Here is a 25,095-nt window from a genome sequence, read left to right as displayed (position 1 = left end):
AATTGCAATGTGGTGACTGCACTGAAAAGCCTTGAAGATGCAGGCAGCTCTCAAGTTAAAAAGCTGGTATGCGATGGTTCTTTCATGGTGAGATTGCAGCGCAAAATCTGTCAGTTCAGTGCGTGAGACAGCACGTTGAGAGGACCAGCACTGGGTTACCAAAAGAGAAAATGCTGGAAAATCTCAGCAGGTCTGGCAGCATCTGTAAGGAGAGAAAAGAGCTGACGTTTCGAGTCCAGATGACCCTTTGTAAAGCTGGTGCTTTGACAAAGGGTCATCTGGACTCAAAACGTCAGCTCTTTTCTCTCCTTACAGATGCTGCCAGACCTGCTGAGATTTTCCAGCATTTTCTCTTTTGGTTTCAGATTCCAGCATCCGCAGTAATTTGCTTTTACCGAGCACTGGGTTAACTTAGTTGGGAAGGGCAGGCTGTGGGATGGACCAATAATGAGAAAGGCAGCATCAAAAAGAAAAAAACAAGAAACAAACCTGTCATAAACATTGGGCCAGAAATGGCTGTGATTATAAGGGCTGGCTTTGAGAGTTGCTGAAAGTCAAAGGGATATTGTCAAAATGTCTACAAATTTCCTCAGTTTGAATTGGGATGCAGCTTAGCTACTATACAAATTCACATTGTTAAACAGCATACAGAGCTATGGTCTCTTGATCCAGGTGCATCTGATTCAGACAAGCATGCTGTAAAAATGTACCTAGCTATTGGGAATGGATGCCCACACAAGCTGAACATATGAGGATTAACAATAGAAGAGCTAAAGGACCACCAAAAGTAATGGACTACATGAGAAGATCAGTTTGGAATCAGGTTAAACTTCCCGATGCATTGACTCGAGTTTGTCATTTGGAAAACAGCCTACAGAATCCATAGGCCACTTCCTCAGCAGATGTAGAGGAAAGGGTATGTCCTGTGATTTTTTTCACATGCAGAGCTAACGGGTAAATTGGTCGAGTTGGTGATTGTACCCAATCCCATGGAAGCTTTGCAGGAAGATTTGCTAGACAACGCCAAAATGCATAGCATCGAAGACCTACACAAGAATTGACATAAGTAAGAAGCAATCATCAAAGTCGACAAAGATTACAGTTCCTAATTACCATCCCAAGAGTTCACAAACTGACTAGAACACTTCAACCTAGCAAAATATGTGGAAGGTGTAGCCTTCTGCATACACCAAGGTGTGGCCTTTTGCATGGCTTACACAATTCATCAATTGTGTAAGCCATGTGGCAGAAAGGGCATGACAGTGCATGAGATACTACAAAGCACAGTGAGCTGCTCTTAACAGACTATATAATGGATAACTTCAAGGAATGAGAATGACCATTTGGTGTCCCATCAGAAACATACACGAGGTAATGTACACAATGAAACGATAAGTGGTGAAAACATATTTTGCACCATTAGTCTCATGGAAAACATAGATACATAATTCAAAGTTTTTGGTAAGATTCATGGTCCTAGGGCCCGATTTTACCATCACGTTGCGCCCGTTTTCGGGCGTGAAAACTTGGTAAAGTTGGGCGTGAGGCGAGTAGTACGATCCGTGCCCACCTCCGAGCCGGTTCCCCCTTTGCCAAGGCCCGAAAATGGCCACGATCAGGACTGCGCGACGCCCATTTAAATGCACGCCTAACCTTACCGGCACTTCCCCCTTTACTACTGCGTTCGCCCATCTAGAATCGTGCAAAACAGATCTGCTCGACAAAAGTCCAATTCGGGTGCTCCAATTCATGAGGAGGTAAGTGCTGAACGTCCGACGGCTCTTTGCTTGAGATCGGTGGAGGGGAAGGGGGGGTTCGCTGCCACTCTGCCTGAGATCAGTGAGGGGGAAGGGGCCCGCGATCGGTCTAGGTGGCGGAGGGGGTGGAGGATAAGGGGGTCAGTAATGTTGTGGGGGTGGGACAATGTCTGTGGGGGCATGGGGGAGGCATTATCCGGCCCGGGAGCAATTTGGCAAGAGAGCCGCATTCTATCATTTTTTTCTGTGCATGCCCAGTTGGAGGTGCCGATTGGAGCTGCAGGATTTCGGGCGCGTTAAGCCCCACCCACAGGCTTCTGCAGCGCGATTCGGAATTGCTGTTATTTTTTCAGGCAGAGTGTGTTTGGGGGCGCCTGAGAATGGGTCTAAAAGTCAGATCTGAAACACTCCCAGTTTCAAGCCTGCCCAGCACTTAGGATCAAAATGGTAAAATAGGGCCCATAGGGTGCAAATACAAACAATCCTTCTTGATGTCACAGATATTCTGCATCATTGAGACTAAAGGCCCGGAAATTGCAGGTCTGCCAGAAAAACTTTGTACCAGTAACAAACCATGGAATCAGTTAGACATCACATGGCAGATAAACCTTAGAAACTACTCCCATCACCTTAGTTCACAACATAAAATTGAAATATTCAGAATGTTTCAACAAAATTGGCAGTTTCAATGGAGCTGCAATATTATACTTACAGGAGAATGCAAGTCTGTCAACTGATCCACCACACGTGCAGCATCCATTACAAGACAAATTGATGGTCAAACTATACAAAATGGAGAAAGTTGGAAGAGTACAAGAACACACAGATTTGTACAACTCTATCTCATGTGCTTTTCTTTTTCATATGTATCTACCTGGCAGAAGATTTGTGGTAGAAAACATTACTGGGGATAATTTGGTGACAGTGCTCCACCAAGATTGCAATATCTTTTGATAAAGGCTCAAGGCTACGATTGTGAGATTAGGGACAAGTCAGGTAACCTAATGGTCACAATCGGATGCACTTAACGGATTGCTGCACCTGGCAAAAGCTGATCAACAAGTTGACTTCATAACATTGAACTTGAAGATGTTCTCCAAATTGATTTGCACCGAGCATGGCATGTAGCAGAGAAGCGAGAGTCCACTGTCTCATCATCCAAATGACAGCTGGGATTCTCCCAAAAAAATTCTAAGTGTCGAATTCAAGCAAAAATTGGAATAAATCACGCTAGTTTTTAGTGGAATTTTCAAAATGAATCTCTCTAGCATGAATCGCTCCAAAATTCAGTGGGCAGGGTCTATTCCCACTAAAGCAGCCGGCAGCATAGCGCTGAGCGGGCCATTGCGTCTGCGACGATCTGTCAGTATGGAGATCGGCGCATGCACAGTAGCCCCGCACTGCTGGCCTCCTGATCACTGGCCAGCTTGAACGCTGGCCACCACAGCAACCCTTCATCGCTGCCCCACCGATCCCCCCACTGCCCAATCCCTGTCCTTCCGGACGTCTCCGGACCAGCCCACCCCCACCCCCCTCAGGCTTGGCTTGGTCACTCCCTATCCCACCCCACCCACAGTCCTGATTTCCCAATTTCCGAACCCCACCCCAGCCCCTCCCCTCCAGCAGGCCCCTCCCTCCCCCATCCTGGTGGCTAGCCACGATCCGCTCCTTCCCTCGCTCTCCTACCAATCCCAACTGCAGAATGGCAGCAGGATCCCCATCGATCGCCCCCAGAGGCCCTGCCCCTGTAGGCCCCACCTCTCTGACTCCACCCCCATGGCACTGCCTGATGCCCAGTGGCAGTGCCAAGGTGACCGACCCCTGAGCATTACCAGTTTTCCCCTTGGTCAGTGCCAGGGGGCCAGGCTACCACTGCCATGTTGGCAATGCCCAGGGCGCACCTTGCCTTTCCCCTGTCCTCCTGGGGGGGCCTCCATCACCTCCCTTCATTCCACCAGAGTCCGGCCGCCAGATCCTTGTTAGTGAGGAGCTGTTGTAAACCCCGCTGGGGTGAAACACACCTGGAGGGGGGAAGTGAGTAGTGGGCCCGGAGACATCAGACCCAGGCCCGCTGATGATATTAAAATTGTGATTTAAATAGTTAATTGTAAATCCAGCAACCGGAGACTTGCAGAGGCTGTGGCACTCAGTGGGAAGCCCACTAAATGACCTCAGCTTATATCTACTGGTCCGTCCCATATCCTTTGTCTTTCAGGATCTCCATCAGGTGAGGCTGGCCCATTAGGGGTTAGGCTCCTGTAATCACTCCCTCACATGACCCCAGAATTAGGACACTGATTTTTTGGTACTGCTTTCACTTGCACTAAGCACCAGCACAGAGACACTCATATTGGTGGGACATGTTAGTGGACAGGCTTCTGGCTCATTATCTGGTGGGCATCGCACTACAGTGAAGCACATCAGGTGGGGGCAGGAACATCCAAGGGAATAGGCAGGCAGAGGCCTGCCAGATCCCAGGAGCTGGCTGCCTCCAAGGCAGATGTCGGGCCTTTGGAAAAGGTTCTGTCATCACTGATGGAGATGCAGAGCCAGTCTTTACAAGAGTAGGTGTCAGCAACATTCCAGAAACTGCGAGGCCAGCTGAGGAAGCCTTCTGTTGCAGGAGACGGTACTCGGCATTGTGCGGAACCAAGGCCAATATTGCCAGTGAGGTGACTTCAGTGAAAAGCCTGGGGCAAGATGTTTGAGGCATGAGTGACAACTTCCAAAGCTTCGCTCACTCTGTAATGTCCATGGCTGAGGTGCAACTCAGCATGGCTCAGTCACAGAGGCCATGTTCCAGGCACTGCTGAACATTGTCACGGTGCTCCAGATCTCGTTCCCATGATGGTGAACCATGGCTGAGGGCATTGTGAGCTTATCCCAATTAGTGATGACTGAGGATATTGTGAGCTTGTCCCAGTCACAGAGGGCCATGGCTGAGGGCTTCAGCACCATTACTCAGATGTTGGCAGGCTTCCAGGACTGGCTACACCAGGTGATGCAGAGGCTTTTGAAGCTCACTCCAGCTGCCCCTCCATCCCATAGAATAGCCCAGGGGCCAGCGAGCACCGTGAGGTAGGAGGAAACATTGGAGACCATCCTGGGGCCTTCTACTAAGGAGACTCTGGCAGTGTCCGGCCTTTCTGAAATCACCCCTCCCCCACCCTCACCACCCCCCACTCCCCTATCAATGCCGCGCCACATCTCCGGGCAGCAGGCAGAACCTGTGGCAACTGCAAGTTGGCTGGGGCCCTCCAGGTCTAGGTCCTTTAGAGGACCTCCTTCAAAAGCAACACAGGTCACAGGGTGTAGAAGGCAGCAGATCACCTCCTGCTCTGATGCGCTGTCTGGGGACATGCCTGGAAGGAGTAGGAGGACACGGAAAATGAAGAAGGTAGAGTAGTGTTGAGTTGGCATGGGTGAAGGAACACAGATGTAGTCGAGATTGTTAATAAGCATTATTGAGCAAATCTGCGTATCAGAGCTGAGATGCTTTTCACTCTGAAGTGGGGGGTGGGGGGGGCGGTGGGTGGTGGTTTGTAATATTCTCTTCTGACCTCTGAAGCTCCCAGTTGCCCTCCTGGCTTATCCAGAAGTCAGAGGTGATGAGATAACTGGTCTCAGAAATCCTTGGATGACAACTTCACCACTCCACAAGCCCCAAATCTCAGAATCCTCTCATGCTCTCCTACCTGCTTCACTGTGGCCCTGAACAGTGTGTCCCCATCCCACAGTCAGGTATGAGCTGGGAGGTCAATGGGCTATCATCAAAAAGGCAGGAGTCAGACTTCACCAGATTCTGAGGAGAATCACAGCTTCCCTCACAGCGAGTTGTTATAATCCTCCTGCCTTGAGAAAAGACCTGCTGATGCTGTCATCACTCTGGTGGGATGTTAATGGACTCTTGGGGTGGAAAAGGGATGAAGGGAAACAGTGACAAGGTGCAGAGGAAGTGGGGAGGGCAATGAGGAAAGATGGGTAAGGCTAAGGCAGGGTTTGAGCTTAAGGGGAGTGGGAAGATGTGAGCTGTGAGACAAAGAGTCTCCTAGTTTGCTAATCTGGAAGATATGAGTGCCTCTGTCGTTGGCGGGCCTGCCAGAGCCTGGCTGCCCTACTGCCTGTCCACCATCCTCTGGGTCATTTTCGGGCTTGTCATCGAGCACGTCCAGATTCTCCTCCTCATTCTCCTCCTCCTCCAAGGCCACATGTTCCTCCTCTTCCACCATGTTGCTCCGCTGCTGCGCCAGGTTGTGCAGGACACAGCAAGCAACAATGATGCGGGAGGCCATCTGGGGGTTTTACTGTAGAGTCCCGCCAAAGCATTACGAACAGTGGAACCGCATCTTCAGGAGGCCTGTGCACCACTTGATGATGGTCTCAGCGGCAGAGTGGGCCTCATCGTAACAAATCTCTGCCTCAGTCTCAGGCTGCTGCACTGGCATCATCAGCCTGAGTGTGTATCCCTTCTCTCCCATTAGCTAACTCCTCAGCTGAAGGTTACCCACAAAGACACTGGGTACCTCTGAGTGTGGAGGTAAGTATTCGCATTCCAACCATTATTCATGTAATTTGAGTCTGTGTCTTTATAAGCTCTGTTTGTGAACAGAATTCCCACTCACCTGAAGAAGGGGCTAAGAGCTCCGAAAGCTTGTGTGGCTTTTGCTACCAAATAAACCTGTTGGACTTTAACCTGGTGTTGTTAAACTTCTTACTGTGTTTACCTCTGAGTGTGCCAGGATGTAGGTAGGCATCCTGCATGCCCCTGGGGAACCGTGCACAGGCACATGATGTGCAGGTGATGATCACACATCAACTGTCTGTTCAGGGGGTGGCACCCTTTTGTGTTAATAAAGGGAACTCCTTGCCGGAATGGTGCTCTGATGAAGACATGGGTGCCATCTATTGTGCCCTGGACCTGGGGCATCCTGGCGATTACAAAGAAACCTGCAGCTCGGGCATCCATGTGGGCCTGCTCCACATTGAAGGTGATGTAATCCGATGTCTGGGTATACAGGACATCATGTATACACCTGCAGGCTAAGGTCTGTGAGATGCTGTACAGGACCCTGGAAAGAACAAGAGGCAAAAAAGTTCAGAGCAGCTGTGACCTTTATGGCCACTGGGAGCGGAGGTCTGCTGGAACCTGACACTGCCATACTGTCTCCTGGTAAATTCAGAGCCTTTGGCGTCTCATGTTGTCCAGCAGTTCATGGAATGAACAGCGCCTCCTGTACACACGTGACCTTCGGTTGTGCTTGCTTTGGACCCCCTCCTTGGCCTGATGGCTGGATGGCTCCTGAGCCTCAGCAGTGACCCCCTGATTTTTGGCTGCTTGCTTAGCTGGTGCTCGGTCAGGCCCTGGCGTTCTCTCCACTGCCCTTCTGCCTCGGCAGCAGTGATGCAGAATATTGCCAATTAGCCTGGCTAACTTCCAAAATTCATGGTCATTTTGTGAGGAGATAGAGGAGAGGGAGGATGAGTCAGTAAGCCCATGCATTCCTGGACCCTCAGTTCCTCTCTACTCCCCTTATCATCCTGTATATAAAGCCAGCTCAACCCTCCCATGGTCCGATGCGGGCGATATTTGGGGTGTAGTGGAAGGAGATGCCATCGATGACAGTTTGGGGGAGGTGGGAGAGATAGAAATTTCATAGAAATTTCATAGAAATTTCATAGAAATTTCATAGAAACCCTACAGTGTAGAAAGAGGCCATTCGGCCCATCGAGTCTACACCGACCACAATCCCACCCAGGCCCTACCCCCATATCCCTACATATTTAGCCACTAATCCCTCTAATCTACCCATCTCAAGACACTAAGGGGCAATTTTTTTAGCACAGCCAATCAACCTAACCCGCACATCTTTGGACTGTGGGAGGAAACCGGAGCACCCGGAGGAAACCCACGCAGACACGAGGAGAATGTGCAAACTCCACACAGACAGTGACCCGAGCCGGGAATCGAACCCGGGACCCTGGAGCTGTGAAGCAGCAGTGCTAACCACTGTGCTACCGTGCCGGTTTTGATCTCGTGAGGGGGAAAGCCCATGAGACCTCCATGGTGGGGTGGGGGGAGAGGTTATATTTTGCTCTAATTGGGAAGCCCTTTAAAAAAGATCTCAGTGCAGTTGGCTTTCGTGGCATTTTTAGGCCTCAGCCCTCAACATGATGGCGTGAAACAATGGCTGGAATTTTACCGGCACCCCTGCCCTGATTCCGGGGTGGGCGAGGCTCGGAGAACGGCATTCTCTGTTGGCCTCGGGTGGGATCGTACGAACCTCAGGCAGACGTGCCGGTAAAATTCTACCCATTGTGTTTTGTTTTTTGTTTTGACAAAGTGTCAGAAGATCTGGAGAGAAAACTGATCAGAAACACACCAGTTTTCAGTCAGACCCTAACACTAGGCCATTGTTTTGGTAATTTTAACGCTATGAGTCTCCAAAGTACCAGAAAAGTGTGAGAATGTAAGGTTGTAAACAGTTTGCTTCAAACTGTCCATTTACTCTCAAGATAAAGGAAGGGCTGTCAAGGAAAGCCAGATAACATTTATACCTGTGTGCAAGACCCATGTGACTCACATTGTCGTGGAGCTTGGATTTGCGAGGGAGAGAGTCCATAGGAGACATTGTAGGGTTAGTTTGAAGGTTTTTGTAAAATATCACTGAACCTCACCGACAGGATTAGTCTGCACGAATGAATGAGAGAAGAGTGAGAGACAAAACAGGGAGAGAGAGAAAACTGAGAAGGCAAAGAAGAGATTAAAAAAACAGATAAAGGCAGCAAGTCAAGGATTCAGGCAGCAGGGGAGCTCACGCTCACATTGAAATGACCAAATCATGAGGAACTAAACAAATCAAAGTATTGGAGAATTTCCCTCCATTGAAGAGGTGCGGCAAACAGCTAATCCATGTGCCTCCTCCAGACCAGCTCATCCCTGGCCTGCACCTTATATGATAATTTTCCCGTTTGGGCCACCACCGTTGCTGGGGCCCATTTCTCTCCAGATGTGTAGTTCCCGGCCAGCATGGTCTCTCCTTTGTGGAAAATTCTTGCCTTGGAATTTCCCACTCTTTGGTCTACCTGTCCTTCCTGATTTCTCTCCACCAACTCTCAGGTCTCTTTTGGCCACAGCAGGTCAAATGTGGACCTCAGTTCACGGCTAAACATTAACGATGCCAGTGAACACTGGGTCATCGCATATGATGTGTTACGGTACATATTGAGGAACCTGTTTACTCGCCGTCCTAGCGAACCGTCCCTTTATGAAGCTTTCAACATCAGCTTCAAGATTTGGATGAACCTCTCTGCCTGGCCGTTTGTCACAGGGTGGTATGGAGCTGACCTCACCTGTCTGACTCCTTGGTGGTCAAGGAACTCCCCAGACTCCTTTGCCACAAACTAGGGCCCATTGTTGCTCACAACTTCTTCAGAATTTGGGAACTATTTATGTCTCTAGTGTACACTGACTTCATGATCACCGTATTGAGCCACTTAGAGTTTGCCCCATTCCTACCAATCGCATTTGTCCTTCCACTGGACCTACAAAATCAATGTGGATCCGTTGCCATGGAGATTGGGGCCATTCCCATGGGTGAAGGGAAGACAATGACACCATCTTCCTTACTGATGCACAGGATTCACAAGATCCTGCCTTCTCCTCAATCTGGGAGTCCTGTCGATCATCTTCATTTACACCACACCCGGGTGCCCTTGGTACACTTGTTCCAGCACCTTTTCTCTTGATGTGGAGGGAATGATAACTCTCAGCTCCCACAATAGACATCCTTCCAATACGGACAATCCCCATCTCCTGGACAGGTTGGGATGTAAATCTGGCTGGTTTCAATGACTGGTCCCTCCTCTCAGGACTAAGTCCACAGCTTGACTAAGACCTGGTCATTCCGGGTAGCGTTCCGCACCTGGGTCACGGACACCAGTACCTTATGTACTTGAGAAAAATACATGATTTTTAAGTTCTGATCAGGAACATCTTTCACCCCATGTAGATGCAGCCTTGAAAGAGCATCTGCATTGCCATGCTTCTCTGATTGTTGGTGTTTTATCTTGCAAGAATCGGTTGATAGAGCCAATGTCCATATCTGCAGGCGTGTTGCCACTATTGGTGGTATTCCTGTATCTGACCCAAAAATGGTGTTTAGTGGCTTGTGGTCAGTCAGCAGCACGAAATGCCTGCTATGAAGGAAATGTGTGAACTTCTTCACACTGAACACAATGCTCAATCCTTCTTTTTTCGACTTAGGCATATTTTTCCTCCATCTTCGTCAAAGACCTCAAAGTGAAGGCAATGGGTCTGTCTTCTCCATTTGACAAAATATGTGACAATACAGCACCAACTCCAGAAGGCAAGTCATCGCAGGCCAATTGTAGTGGCAACTTCAGTCAAATGGGTTAGCACTTCTGACCTGCTTAAGACTTGTTTCACCTTCTGGTAAGCCTCCTCACCCCTGGGTCCATTTCCATGGACGCCCTTTCTCAAGCAAACAGTGTAGGGGTTTTAACACAGCTGCCAGATCTGGAATGAACTTGCGATAGTAGTTCATCAACCGCAGGGACGATTGTAATTACGATATGTTCTCTGGTCTAGGGGCCTTCATGATGGCCTCCATCTTCTTGGGTGCCTTGTGTAAACTTTCATCATTGATGACATGGCCCAGGTATTTGATGAAATCTCTAAAGAATTCACATGTTTCTCTCTTTACGTATGGGCTGTGCTCCTGCAACCTTCTGAGGGTCTCTTCTAGGTTGTTTAAATGCTCCTCTTTAGTGGAGCCTATAACCAAAATAACAGATAACACTGGAAATAACAGATAACCCCTGGAAACCCCCTTAATATTTGATCCATGGCCCTCTGGGAAAGTGCCAGCACCAACGTGATGCCAAAAAGAAGTTGCTTGTCGCAGTAAAATCTCCGATGAGTTACTGTCGTCAACGGTGATTGGGACACTTCCGTGGCCCCCATTAGTAGATAGGCCTGAGACAGGTCCTGCTTTGAAAATTTCTTTCCTCCTGCCAATCCATTGAACAGTCCTCAATGGGTGGAAGTGGCTTTGATCCGCGCACAGCACTGGGTTGATAGAAACTTAAAATCCCCACAGATTCCAACAGTGCCATCTGTTTAAATTGGGCTGGTCCATTCGCTGGTGGTTATTGGTTCCAATGCTCCCAAGTTCACCAACCGTTCCAGTTCTGCCTCCACTTTAGACCGATGGCGTACGGTATCGGACTTGCCTTCAGACTCCTTGGACGAGTCTCCGACTTCAACCAAAGTTTATTTTTGACCCCTTTCAGCTCACCCAAGTTTCCCTTGAACACACCCTTCTAGTTGTCCAGGACATCTTGTAAACATGTTTTTGGTTTGCCAGCCTATTCACAACATCCCAATTTAACTTCAGTTTCTGCAACCAAGAGCATCCAAATAAAGCAGTGTAGTTGCCATTGATATGTACAATGGTAACGCTGCACATTGATCCCTTAGCTGTCCCTTCACTGGGACATAGTCCTTCAGCGGTACCACTTGCTCTGTGTGTATATGTAGAATAATCTTGGCAGGCTTCAATGGCAGTGTCTTTAATTTATCTTTATACACTGTTTAACGTTTATTTTATTTATTAGTCACATGTAGGCTTACATTCACACTGCAATGAAGTTACTGTGGTGAAAATCCCCGAGTCGCCACACTTCGGCGCCTGTTCAGATACACTGAGGGAGAATTTAGCATGGCCAATGCACATCTCTGGACTGTGGGAGGAAACTGGAACACTTGGAGGAAACCCGTGCACACACGGGGAGAATGTGCAAACTCCAGACAGTGACCCAAACTGTTAATTGAACCTGGGTCCCTGGTGCTGTGAGGCAGCAATGCTAACCATTGTGCCACCATGCCACCCCATACACTGAGTCAGGAATCAGTAACACCACTGCCCCATATCCACCTCTATCTTAATTGTCTTCCCTTCTATCTTGGGAAGGACTCAGAAATGATTGGCTTCTCCTGACTGATAGGATATTTAGCCAAAATTCAGTTGATTTTGATTCTTCTGCTTTCTCCGCAGACTCAGCTGGCTCCTTGTTTCCCTCCTGGCTGGCGGCATATTGCTTATGCTTTGTCTTCAGGTTTGACTCTTTCTGACTCCTCTTCTCTTCTTTAAGTTGCACCCTACAATTTCAGGCAATATGCCCCACTCACTTACATCTGTGGCATTAGGCTTCATGAATCCAGCATGTCAACTCTTTGGGGCCAGACTTGTCACATCATCGGCGTCCTGCAGTTGGCGCTGCACTTTGCTGTGCTTCGGCTACTGGCACCGACACCCAACTGTGTTGATTCATTGGTGGCCAACTCCATTGCGGTAGCTATTTCGAAGGCTACTTTGAAGTCCAGGGCTTTCTTCATTCGAAGCTTCCATTGGAGAGCTTTGTTACAAACTAAATGGTCCTGTAAAGCATCCTGAAGAAACCTTCAAATTCGCAATACTCTGCCAATCTTTTTAAAATAGCCACAAATTAAGTGTTGGACTCTCCTTCCTGCTGTACCCATTTCTGAAACTGAAAATATTCCACCGTCATTAATGGCTTGGGTGCTAAATGGTTTTGTAACACCTCACACAGTTCCCCAAGTTTTCTCCGTGGGATATCCTGGACTTCGTAGTGTTGCGAATGTCTTGCTTCCTATGGTGCTCAGAGAGGCAGCTACCACAAGGTCTTCATCCACTTTATTTGCTTTTAAATACAAATGAAAATATTTGGAACGCAGAGTCAGGCTTTCTGTTTCCTCATTGGATGGTCCCAATACTTCCAATTGACCCATCATTTTCTTTTCCCGCTGATGGCAATTTTTCTGCTGCTCATGTTTTAGTCGTCGCTCTCAGCCTGGGGCCCCTCATTTTGTGCTCTTCGCCTCTCCCTCACCGACTGTGCTAGTAATCCTTTCACTACTCTTCCCATTGAGCTCAGCTCAAGTCTCCTCGCGACTGCTGTCCACGATGATTTTGATGCCCACGGTTGAGTACTCCCTCTTTTCATTCTAGCCGTCGGCTTCAGCCTGAGTCTTCTCACAGCCTCCGCCTTCGGCCCGTTTCCTGGCGAGTACCTTTTTTTTCAGGGTTTAGAATGCAGCTTGAGTCCCCTAACAACCACTTCCTTCAACACTGAGGCCTGTTCCCTGCGTGTTTATCACATTATCTCGTCAATCCATGCCACTTTCGAAGTCTAGATGATGTCTGATCTTCATAGAAGTATCTACATTTCATAGAATCCCTACAGTGCAGAAGGAGGCCATTTGGCCCATCAAGTCTGCACTGACCACAATGCCACCCAGGCCTTATTCCTGTAACCCCATGTATTTACTCTGCTAATCCACCTGACACTTAGGGGAATTTAGCGTGGCCGATCAACCTAACCTGCACATCTTTAGACTGTGGGAAGAAACCGGACACTCGGAGGAAACCCACGCAGACACGAGGAGAACATGCAAAATCCACACAGACAATCACCCAAAGATGGAATTCAACCGAGTCTCTGGTATTGTGAGGCAGCAGTGCTAAACACTGTGCCACCATGCCTACCACCACCGCCCACCACCCTCCCCCCATCCCCCCGACGAATTGTCCCCCTTCTTCTGAAAAATGACAGTAACACGCAGTCTGTGGGCTGTGATTCAGCCTCATCGACAGATATTTTGTTAGTTTATTTGTTAAAATTTGAAATCTTGTCATGTGATCCTTATTACGTTTCAGATATAAAAATACTACGAGGTAGGTCAGTATAACTCAAATAAGGAATGATTTACTGAACACCTTAACAGGTGCACAGTCAGTCCAAGACGGACTCCCCCAAGCTCCATCCTGGGTGGAACTTGTACCTCAGGTCACATGACCCATTCTCGTAAAGGGTCATACACTCCGACTACATGCATAACAATCCTTTCAGTTACTTTAAGTTTGAATTTCCAGAGGGATCACATCATCTCACTGCTTTTGACAGTAAAATGTAGACAAATACATATCCAGATTTTTTTTAATTTCAGGATAAACTTTTGTATGTGCATCCATCGTCAGTGATTAGATTTTGGCTAAGATCAAGCATCAGATCAAACCCAAAATAGGGTGCAATGCCTCATCTTCTCAGCTTGGATCTTGTTTGTCTCTCTTGTGGGGGCCTTGAATTGGATTCAATTGGTTTTTGAAATGGTTTTTGGAGAAGCAAGGAATAGATGTAAGTTTGCCCGGTCCATTCTGAACATTGGCTTTGTAACTTTAAGAATGGAATAAAAATATTAAAACCTTGAAGCCTGTACTCTTTTTCACCTCTCCTCATTACGGAGGTGATTGCCTGAAAACAGCCAGTGCTGTGGTGTCAGGTTCAGCTCAAAAGCTTCTTCTTCACTAGGTTAATATTCAATCCTACTTTCCTTATTTAACAGATGATGCGCGATATAACTCACGAGGCTAGAGGTACTCGGGGAAATAAAGGCTTTTATTGACTACACCAATAGAGCTACCATATATAATACACGATCCCAGGTTAAAGGGTCCCAGACAGAGCAGTGACCTTTATACCTCTCCCAGGAGGCAGAGCCCGACTGGGATGTACCATAAGAATTATATTACAGGTAGAACAGCCCAACCCTAACCCCAACAGTAACATATATACAGACTCATAGTACTGGCCAGACCCTGGCTCAGCACTACCTGGTGGGAACCAACGATGGTTCACCACAACAGACAAGGGATGAAAGCTAACATTAATGCAATATAAAGAAAAAATGATCGTAGTATTATGTCAATCTGATTAATTTTTTTCTCAACACTATGGTGTTTCTTCTTGTTATAATTAAATCTTTATGCACTTTGACATTCTGCAATTTTAACACTAAAAGGTCAAAGCTTAATTTCCTGATGGGAAAGCAATGCAAGAGGTGTCTGATGGGAGCACAGATTTTATTTTCGCCTCCAACACCCACCCCTTAATGAATTCCCGGTAAACTACCTGTACTAATGCAATTAAATGAGAGCCTAGATTTTTATTGCAATTGCTTTGTTTGGTATTCAGCAGCTGAGCCAACATGCAATCGGCAGTTACAACATTTAATTCCTGTCTTAATATGAAATGGTATTTTTAGTTTTTCAACATCGTAAGATGCAGGACAGAAAGCTACTGATATAGTCCTAGTCCTACATGGTTCGAGTACTCACCAAAGTAACTAAATGATGAAATCTAAATGCACTTCATTATCTGTGGATTGGTGTATTGCTTTGTAATTTTAGTATCATTTTATTCAACATGTCTCTTAATTTAATATCTCAGCCACCACTTCCCTGACATCCACTGAATTTGTTTCTCTATGTTTGATACACATGACTTTACATGTTTGTGTGCTTTTACCTGATTGCTTAGTCTATATAAGTAAATTTTTCAATGTTATTCTTACTGCAATTCAGTTGTCAGTCTGCAAACATGTTTCTTGAATAAATTATTATAATTATGTTTTATTATTATTACATACATTCCAAACTACATGAAACAAACCTGGTCATTCTAACATTCATTAAAATCTATTTCACTTTCCTTGACTATATTTTCCAGGTGCATTTCTTATTCCTTACACACTCATGCTGGCATTCACTGGGATACCTATGTTTTTTCTGGAATCTTCCTTTGGGCAGTTTGCCAACCTTGGACCTGTTGCAGTGTGGAAAGCTGTGCCAATGTTACAAGGTGAATATTTACTGAACAAGCTCAAGAGCAATCTAAATAAGTAATAGTGTTTAATTCATATTGATACCTTGACAAGGTAAGCAACTTTTAATGAAGTCTTGAATACAATCTGATTTGTAGTAAGTCTTCAAAGTCTGATATGCGAAATGAGTGACAGAGACAAAGGGGCCGATCTTACCAAAATAATTCTAAGTGCCAAATGAAAGTGAAAAGGGAAGAGAATGGGGCCATTTTTTGGGCGAGTTAAAACTCAAATCATACCTCACTCTGAGGAAAAAATAAACCAAGTTTTGTTTCCCACCAGCAGGGGGAAAGGTTGGGACCTAAGCTCACCAAAAGCCCAAGATTGCAGCAAAGTGCGTCATTGCGCATGTGCCGATCTCTATGTTCTGTGCAATAGCAAGGTGTAAGAGTCCCCTTGTCCCCAGCCATAGCCAGCCTATGTGTTTGATAACCCCCTGCCCACTATTGTGACCATGTTTATGTGGGACTGGAGACTGGTGTGCGTGGTTTATCCATTCCTCTCACCTGAACTAAAAGTCAGGTGAGACCTCACCAACACCAAATCCGACTGCCCTGCAATGGTAATCCGCTGTGAAGTACCATAATGTAGGATCAGGCTTTCCCCACCATAAAGGAGAAAGTCCACCCTTGAGGGTTGCAAGCCAGTCTGATAGTCTGGCAGCTCTGTAGTCCCAGAAGCAAGCAGTGACCACTGCTGGGACTGCACACAAATAGCAGCAGGGGCAGCCTCAATTGGACCAAGGGTGGAACCAAATTAGATTGAGAGGAAGCGTGCTAGAAATGTAAAAACAGATAGCAAGAGTTTCTATAGGTATTCAAAAATGAACGGGTTAAATAAAACGAATGTTGGTCAGGGAGTGAATATTACATAATAAAGAAGTGGCAGTTGAAATGAACAAATATTTGCTTATGTCTTCGCTTACAGAGGATACCAAAAAAATCCAGTCATATATCAGGAAGTGGAAGGGAAAGGGGAATTTAGTGAAATTACAATCACTAGGGAAGCCAAGGTGCAGAGGAATCTAGGTGCTCTAGTTCATGAGTCACCAAAAGTTAGTATACAGATTCAACAAATAATTAAGAAGGCTACAAGTGGAATTGAACATAAAAGTAATGATGTTATGCTTCAGTTATACAGGGCATCGGTAAGACCACATCTTGAGTGCTGTGTGCAGTTTTGGTCTCTTGGAAAGTTGTAAATGTGTTGGATGAGGTTCAGATGAAAGGATAGACAGGCTGGGTTCGTTACTACTAGTTTTAAGAAAATTGAAGAGTTATTTGATTGAAGTACATAAGATCCTGAATGGCCTTGACAAAATAGACGTGGAAAGGATGTCTCTTCTTGTGGGTGAGTCCAAAACTGGTGGCCAGTGTTTTAAAATTAGCTTTCACCCTTTTAGAACAGAGGTGCAGAGAAATGTTTTCTCTCAGAAGGTTGTGTGACTTTGGAACTGTGATGACTTCAGCCAGGCTAATGAGGTTGGCTTGCTAGAGTATGAACCCCCAAGTTAATTTGACTTAGTTTATTTGGGAACAACTGGAGAGCTGGCTGTGTACAGATGTATGGTGTAAATAAAGTAACTTGGTGACGGGACTTTCGCCTCCGTGGACTTATTACAGGAAATCTCTGCCTCAGAAGGCGGTGAAGGTGGGATCATTTTTTTTCCCTAGGTGCCACTGGAGCGAGGTGACTTCTTGCAAGCTGTGCCCAGTATACCTTCTAATTCTATCTTTTACATGAAATATTTTAAGGCAAAGGTAAATACATTCTTGTCAGGCAACGGAATCAGAAGTTATCAAGGGAGATATGGCTGGAAAATTCTGGTGATTGGGTGAAGAATGTTCACTTTACAGGAGACCAGAGGATGAAAAACATCTGGGGGAACAAACCTCAGAATGAGTTAGACCTTCAGCTAATTCAGAAATGGAGAAATTACAACTCAATTTATGAAATTTATCATATGCAACGTTTTTAAAAGTTGAATTCTAAATTTTAAATGATACCTGAAACAGGGTATAATAATTGAAGTATTTTCATTTTGAAAGATAACAGGTCTTGTCTAGCATTGCTCACAGTGTCAGATGATATAGAAGGTGGGAGATGTTATATTGTGTAACACACATGATTGTAATTTGACCTTGGACAATGGTGGTAGTTCAAAGGGTGATAATACTTGGAGAGAGATACTTGGAAGCCATCATTGGTAGCTTCTTTTCCTTGAATGCCAATCCATAATAATGATCATCTCCTGCAGAGAAAATAAAGAATAGTTTGAATAATTGAAGAGATAGAAAGAGGGACAAAAAGACGAGTGAGAGACTACAGAAAGAGTTGGAGAAGAAGACAGGGAGGAACAGTCATAAGATCAACAACTACTTACATTTATGTAGCACCTTTAATATAGCAAAACACACCAAAAGCATTATCATTAAAAATATTTTTGACATTGGGTTAAAAAGGGAGATATCAGGATCACTAACAAAAAAACTTGGTCACAGAGGTAAGCTGTAAGGAGCGGAAGAGAGAAAAACAGAAGTAGAGATTTTTATGGAGGGAACCCCAGCTCTTAGAACCAAGGCAGATGAGAGCATGGCCACCAATGGTGGAGCAATTAAAATTGTAGATGTATAAAAGGACAGATTTGGAGGAAAATAGAAATCTTCAAGCTGATTTCAAAGCTTGAGGGGCAGCTGGAGTCACTGCAGAACATCAGGGCAGATAAGAGTTTCCTGGTCATCAAGAGATGGTCATCTCAGTGCCCCACAGGCAAAAAGAGGTCAGGATAGTAGATGAATAGGCATTCAAAAGAGTAGGATAAGACAGGCTGTGTAAGAGTCTTTAGGGAGTGTGCCACTTAAACTGATATTCAGCATTCTTCAATGCTGGGAGTGATGGCACCTTGAAGGAGTTCTGTTGAGACTGTGGCATGAGTGGTAAGAAACTGTATAGGAAGGAATAACAAGAAGTATAATCAGTATAGGAGTTTCCACAGTTAGGAGGACAGTCATTTTAAAAGTAAAGTAAAGTTTACTTATTCGTCACAAGTAAGGCTTACATTAACACTGCAATGAAGTTACTGTGAAATTCCCTAGTTGCCACAATCCGGCACCTGTTCGAGTCAATGCACCTAACCAGCACATCTTTCAGAATGTGGGAGGAAACTGGAGCACACGGAGCAAACCCATGCAGATATGGGGAGAATGTGCAAACTCCACACAGACAGTGACCCATGCCGGGAATCGAACCCGGGTCCCTGGTGCTGTGAAGCAGCAGTGCTTGCCACTGTGCTACCGTGCCGCCCCCATCATTGTAACCATCATTGTGAGTTTCACATGGTGCGTTGCCTTCCTGCAGACAGGGGAAAGCATATCACAGGGAGGGTGCAGAATGTTATACATGGGAAAGTGAGTGAGGCAAATGTTGTGGTACACGTCTGACCAATGACATAGGGAGGACAGGTTTGAGGTCCGATGGTCTGATTTTTGAGAGCTGGGGAGAAAGTTAAAAAATAGGACCCCAAACTTAAGTAATATCTGGGTTCCTCCCAGTGAAACGAACTGTCAAGAATAGAAATGGGAAGATAGGGAGGGTTCATGTGTGGCTTGCAGCATGGTGTGTGGGAGGGAGAGCTACAGATTCTTGGTGCATTGGTAAAGTTCTGGCATATGAGACAGCTATTCAAAAGAGAAGCGTTGACCTCAACAGGACTGGGTTCAGTATCCTTGGGAGAAGATTCACTATTGTGGTTTGGATGGATTTGGATGGGCAGCAACATATGGAAGTAGAAAAGAGGGTGTCAAAGTGAGAAAGCTGATCACACTAGAGAAGAAAGTAGTCCCACATTAGGTAGGAGCAGGCTAAGAAGGTCAATAAGGAATACCAGTACAGCTTAGACTGCATGTATGTGAATGCACAACATGTTGTAAATAAGGTTGGAGAATTCCAAGTAAAAATAGACATGTGGGAGAGAATGTTTACTTACAGTAACAGAAATGTGGCTTCAAAATGTAATATTCAAGCTTACATGTGTTCAGAAAAGATACAAAAGGCAAAAAGGGAGATGGTGTGGAATAATGAATAAGGAATACATTGTAGTGTTTGAAAAGAGAGGACATCCCTGAGTTAAACAAGGGAAAATGCATTTAGTTTGAGCTGAGAAGCAAAATGAGTAAGACCATCCTACTGAATATATTCGATAGGCTCCAAATAGGTAGAGGAACAAATCTGCAGGTAAATCGCAAAGATGTGCCAGAAGCATAGAATCCCTGCAGTGTAGAAAGAGACCATCCAGCCTATCGAGTCTGCACCGTCTCTCCGAAAGAGCATCCTACCCAAGTCCTCCCATCCTCTCTATCGCCGTAACCCCATCCATTTACCATGACTAATCGACCTAACCGACACATTTTTGGACATTATGGGGAGATTTAGCATGTCCAATCCACCTAACATGCACATCTTTGGACTGTGAGAGGAAACCAGAGCACCTGAAGGAAACCCATGCAGGCATGGGGAGAAACATACAAATTCCACACAGACAGTCACCCATGGCCAGAATTGAACTCGAGTTCCTGGTGCTGTGAGGCAGCTGTGCTACCATGCTGCCCGACAGTAGAGTGGCGAGACCTTGTTGGATTGGTTACAATTTAGGTCATAAGTAATGAGAGAAGAAGATTTTTAATGATTTAACATCTGGGCAGAAAACATTTAGATGAGCAAAAATTTATGAAGCGGTGAAAATAGGAGACCAACTAGAATAGCATTATTATAGTCAAGCAAAGGTATGAATGGTGGTTTCAGCAACAGATGAATTGAGGCAATGCCAAAGGCAGTCTATGGTCAGGTGATGGAAGTAAACAGCTCTGGCAATGAAGTGAGTATGTGCTGAGAAGTTCATCTCAGAATCAAACACAACACCAAGTATGTGTTGGATCTGGGTCAGCATCAGACATTGGACAGAGATGGAAACAGTGGTGAGGGAATGGATTTTGTGGCAGAACCAAAAACATTCACCTGAGAAGGATGTCAAGTAGATTTCATCAGAATCCCAGTAACATAGATTGTTATATGTGACTTTGATAAGGGCCACTTCAGGGTTGGCAGGGCAGAATTCTGATTGGTAGGATTCAAATATGGAATTATGAGAATGATGGGCACCTATTTGTTAGGTGGCAACTGGTTCAAGGCCCTTGGAGAGGAAAGGAAGGTTGCAGATGAGATGTAACTGCAAGGACAGAAGGGTCAAGGGAGGGTTTTATGAGGAGATTGATAAAGAGGATGGGGGACTGTCTGAATAGAGGGAACTATTAACAATATCAGCAACTACAGAGGACAGGAAGGCTGTTGGGAGCAGGTTTGAGGGAATGGGAAATGGATATCATCAGCCTAGAGAGAGCAAGGCAGTTGATGCTATCGGGTCTTCACAGGTTTTAGTGAGGCGCGAAAGGAAATGGGAATTGGTAGAGAAATGGTGATAAGGAAATTGATGGGATTGAAGGTGAATTAATCTCCAGATCCCAGAGTACTTAAGGAAGTGTCCTTGGAAATAGCAGATCCATTGGAGGTCATATTCCAAAATTCTTTGGACTCTGGAGTGGTTCCTACAGATTGGAGGGAGTTAATATCAGTCCGCTATTCAGAAAGGAAGTTAGAAAGAACTATAGACCAGAGAGCCAATTATCAGTACTGGAAGTTGCTAGAGTCCATTATCAAGGATTTCATAGCTCAGCATTTGAACAGCAGTGGTATAATCCGACAAAGTCAACATGGATTTACAAAAGGGAAATCATGCTTGATGAAACTATTGGAATTCTTTGAGGATGTAACTAATAGTGTTGACCAATGAGAACTGGTGGATGTGGTTTATTTAGATTTTCAGAAGGCTTTTGACAAGGTCTCACATAGCAGACTACAATGTAAAGTTAAAGTGCATGGGATTGCGGGTAGTGTCTTGAGATGGATCAAAAGCTGATTAGCAGATAGGAAGCAAAGAGTTGGCATAAATGGTATTTTTCCAATTGGCAGGCAGTGACTAGCGGGATACTGCAGGGATCTGTGCTAGGACCCCAACAGTTCACATTATATATTAATAGTTTGGAAGAGGGAATTAAATGTATTATCTCCAAATTTGCAAATGATACAAAGTTGGGTGAGAGAGTGAGCTGTGAGGATGCAGAGATGTTTCAGCATCATTTGGACAGGCTGAGTGAGTGGACATATGAATGGCAGATGCAGTATAATGTGGATCAATGTGAGGTTATCCACTTTGATAGCAAAAATAGGAAGGCTGAATATTATTTGAATGGGTGTAAATTGAAAGAGGTGGATCCTCAGCAAGATCTTGGTGTCCTCGTGCATCAGTCACTGAAAGTAAGTGTGCAGGTACAGTGGGCAGTAAAGAAGGCAAATGGTATGAAGGCCTTCATCGCAAGAAGATTTGAGTATATGAATGGGATGTTTTACTGCAGTTGTATAGGAGTATTGTGTGCGGTTTTGGTGTCCCTATCTGAGGAAAAATGTCCTTGCTATGGAGGGATCGCAGTGAAGGTTACCAGGCTAATTTCATGGATGGCAGGTCTGTCATATGAGGAGAGACTAAGTCAGTTAGGATTATATTCACAGGAGTTCAGAAGAGTGAAAGGGGGTCTCAGAGAAAATTATAAAATTCTGACAGGATTAGACGACTCTTATCAACTTTTACAGATGCATCATAGAAAGCATCCTTTCTGGATGTATTACAGCTTGGTATGGCTCCTGTTCTGTCCAAGACTGTAAGAAACTACAAAGGGTTGTGAAAATAGCCCAGTCCATCACGCAAACCAACCTCCCAACCATGGACTCTGTCGACACTTCCGGCTGCCTCCGAAAAATAGCCAGCAAAATTAAGGACCCCACCCATCCCGGACCTACTCTCTTCCACCTTCTTCTGTGGGGAAGAAGATACAAAAGTCTGAGATCATGTACCAACCCACTTAAGAACAGTTTCTTTCTTGCTGCCATCAGACTTTTGAATGGACCTATCTTATATTAAGTTGATCTTTTTCTACACCCTAGCTATGACTATAACACAACATTCTGTACCCTCCTTTCCTTCTCCCCTATGTACTCTATGAATGGTATGCTTTGTCTTTAGCGCCAAGAAACAATGCTTTTCACTGTATACCAATACATGTGACAATAATAAATCAAATCAAATGAAATCAAAACAGGGTAGATTGAGAAAGAATGTTTCTGATAGTGGGGGAGTCCAGAACTAGGGGCCTAAGTTTGAGGATAAGGGGTAAATCTTTTAGGACTGAGGCGAGGAACAATTTCATAGAATCATAGAATTCCTACAGTGCAGAAGGAGGCCATTTGGCCCATCGAGTCTGCACCGACAACAATCCCACCGAGGCCCTATCCCTGTAACCCCACATATTCACCCCACTAATCCCTCTAACCTACGCATCCCGGGACACCTAGGGGCAATTTAGCATGGCGAATGCACCTAACCTGCACATCTTTGTAATTTTTTCACCCAGAGAGTGGTGAATCTGTGGAATTCACTACCACAGAAAGTAGTTGAGGCCAAAACATTGTGTGAATTCAAGAAGAAATTAGATATAGCTCCTGGGGTTAAAGGGATCAAAGGATATGAGGGGAAAAGCAGGATCAAGATATTGGCCAGGAGTCTCCCAAAACAAAACTAAGTGGCCACTGAGCGGCTAAATTAGAGAATTTCCCACTTGTTTTTTGGGCGTACTTACCAGAATGAATCTCCGACACTCTGCGTAATGCAGAGTGCCTCAGAGTGATTCATGTGGGAAAGTGGGGGTGGCGGGGCCTCATCCCACCCGAGAGTCTGGCAGCATGGTGCTGAGCGGGCCACTGCGCATGCGCCAATCTGTCAGTGGGGATATCAGTGCATGCGCACTGCTGCCCCATCGCCGACCTCCCGATGTTCCCAAACCACCCCACCCGATCACCCCCACCTCTCCTGATCGTCGGCCTTCCCAACCCTCCCCCCCAGCTGATCGCAGGTCTACTGGATCTCCACCTCGGGCCAGCCCCGATCTCCCTCCCCCTCCTCCTCCTGGGCCAGCAATTCCACCCCCCCCCCTGCCAATGCCAGCCCCTCCCTTATGCTCCCTTTCCCCTGATGGCCAGCCCCGACCTCCCTCCCCCACCCCCCACCCAGCCTGATCAACCCCCAGTGGCCCAACTCCTATCTCCCTGCGACACCCCCGGAACAGCATTCCCCCCGGCCCCCCCCCCCCCCCCCCCCGCCCCACCCCCCCACCCAAAGGCCAGCCCCTGCTCACTTCCCCTGATGGCCAGTACAGGACCCCCGATGACCAGCCCCGACCTCCCTCCCACCTGTGACCAGCGTCGATTGTCCCCCTCACTCCCTCCCCCATCGATCCTACTTGCAGAATGGCAGCGGGTTCCCCCAACCAAGCATCAATCAATAGGCCCCACCCCCAGTATGCCCTGTCCCGTCTGGCCCTGCCCCTGATTTCCGACATGGCGCTGATTGTGCTAAAAAAAAGCGCTTCAGAGACTCGTAATCGGACAGACACCAGAGAATGCTGGCCCTTGATTTTGATGATCAGCCATGATAAAAATGAATGGCTCGAAGGGCCTCCTCCTGCTTCAATTTTCAAAGTTTCTATGTTTCGATGAGTCTAGAGAAAGATTTGAATCAGTGATAGGACAGGGCTGTTGACTTTATGTGACAGATTCACTTGGTCATTTAAATGACCGAGCTTAGATGTAAATTACGCCCCATGTAGCAGAAGCAACTCTCCTGGTCACCTGCTGCTCAAGAGCAAGTCATTTACGACCAGTTTTAATAAGGAAAAGATGTCTGTTCACTCTGGTTCTCTGCAAAATGCTTACATTTTCATGAATTTTTAAACTTTTTTTTAACTGCCTCGGACCCTGTTTTTTCTGAATTGTGAAGTTTTCTCCCATCTCTCAATAATTGTATTGGCTCATTTTCTGTCAGCTATGCTGGGCTTGTTCTACTGGCCCTTTAAAAAAAACTGTTTTGTGAATGAAACATTGTGGCATCTTATTTGTAATATGCTGCAGAAAGGCAACTTAAGCCTAGTTTGAACCATAATTCCAGAAAATTATCTAAACATGAATAGCATAAAAATATTGCTCCACTGATAACAAAATAAAATTGCTTAGTTTTACCAACTACATTCACATGAAGTGATTTACTTCACATCAATAGAATCTAATCAAATTTTTAAAATTTCATTCCATTTTAAGGTGTTGGGATCAATATGGTCCTTGTATCAGGATTTGCCACGATTTGCTACAACTGCATCATCGCCTACAGCCTGTACTACTTGTTCGCCTCCTTCCAATCCCCCCTGCCGTGGGCAGACTGCTTCAGTTGGTGGGGTGCAGATGAAACATGCAGCAGGACTCCCAAAGGTACTTCTGAACTTTGATTGGGTAAAGTGTAGAGACCGACTGTTCAATGATCATATTGCACAACAGGGTAGGGGGAAAAAATATTGTCATTAGTTTCAATGGTCATCTTTATTTTGATATTACAGTAGAAATGCTTTGATAGAAATCAAG

General features: G+C 45.8%; 1 protein-coding gene across 1 annotated transcript in view; it reads left to right on the top strand.

Moving 5' to 3' along the window:
• LOC144493139 (sodium- and chloride-dependent neutral and basic amino acid transporter B(0+)-like) overlaps positions 1 to 25,095 on the top strand; it is a 108,662-nt gene that overhangs the window by 5,172 nt on the left and 78,395 nt on the right. The window contains exons 3-4 of the mRNA XM_078212039.1: positions 15,366 to 15,497; positions 24,778 to 24,945. Coding sequence (XP_078068165.1) covers positions 15,366 to 15,497; positions 24,778 to 24,945 — 300 coding nt within the window. The remainder of the gene's footprint in view (positions 1 to 15,365; positions 15,498 to 24,777; positions 24,946 to 25,095) is intronic.

This window comes from Mustelus asterias, chromosome 4 (assembly GCF_964213995.1).
Source record: "Mustelus asterias chromosome 4, sMusAst1.hap1.1, whole genome shotgun sequence".
Taxonomy (NCBI): Eukaryota; Metazoa; Chordata; class Chondrichthyes; order Carcharhiniformes; family Triakidae; genus Mustelus; species Mustelus asterias.
The sequence above is the reverse complement of the archived record's forward strand: the minus strand, read 5'-3'. Positions and strand labels throughout refer to the sequence as shown.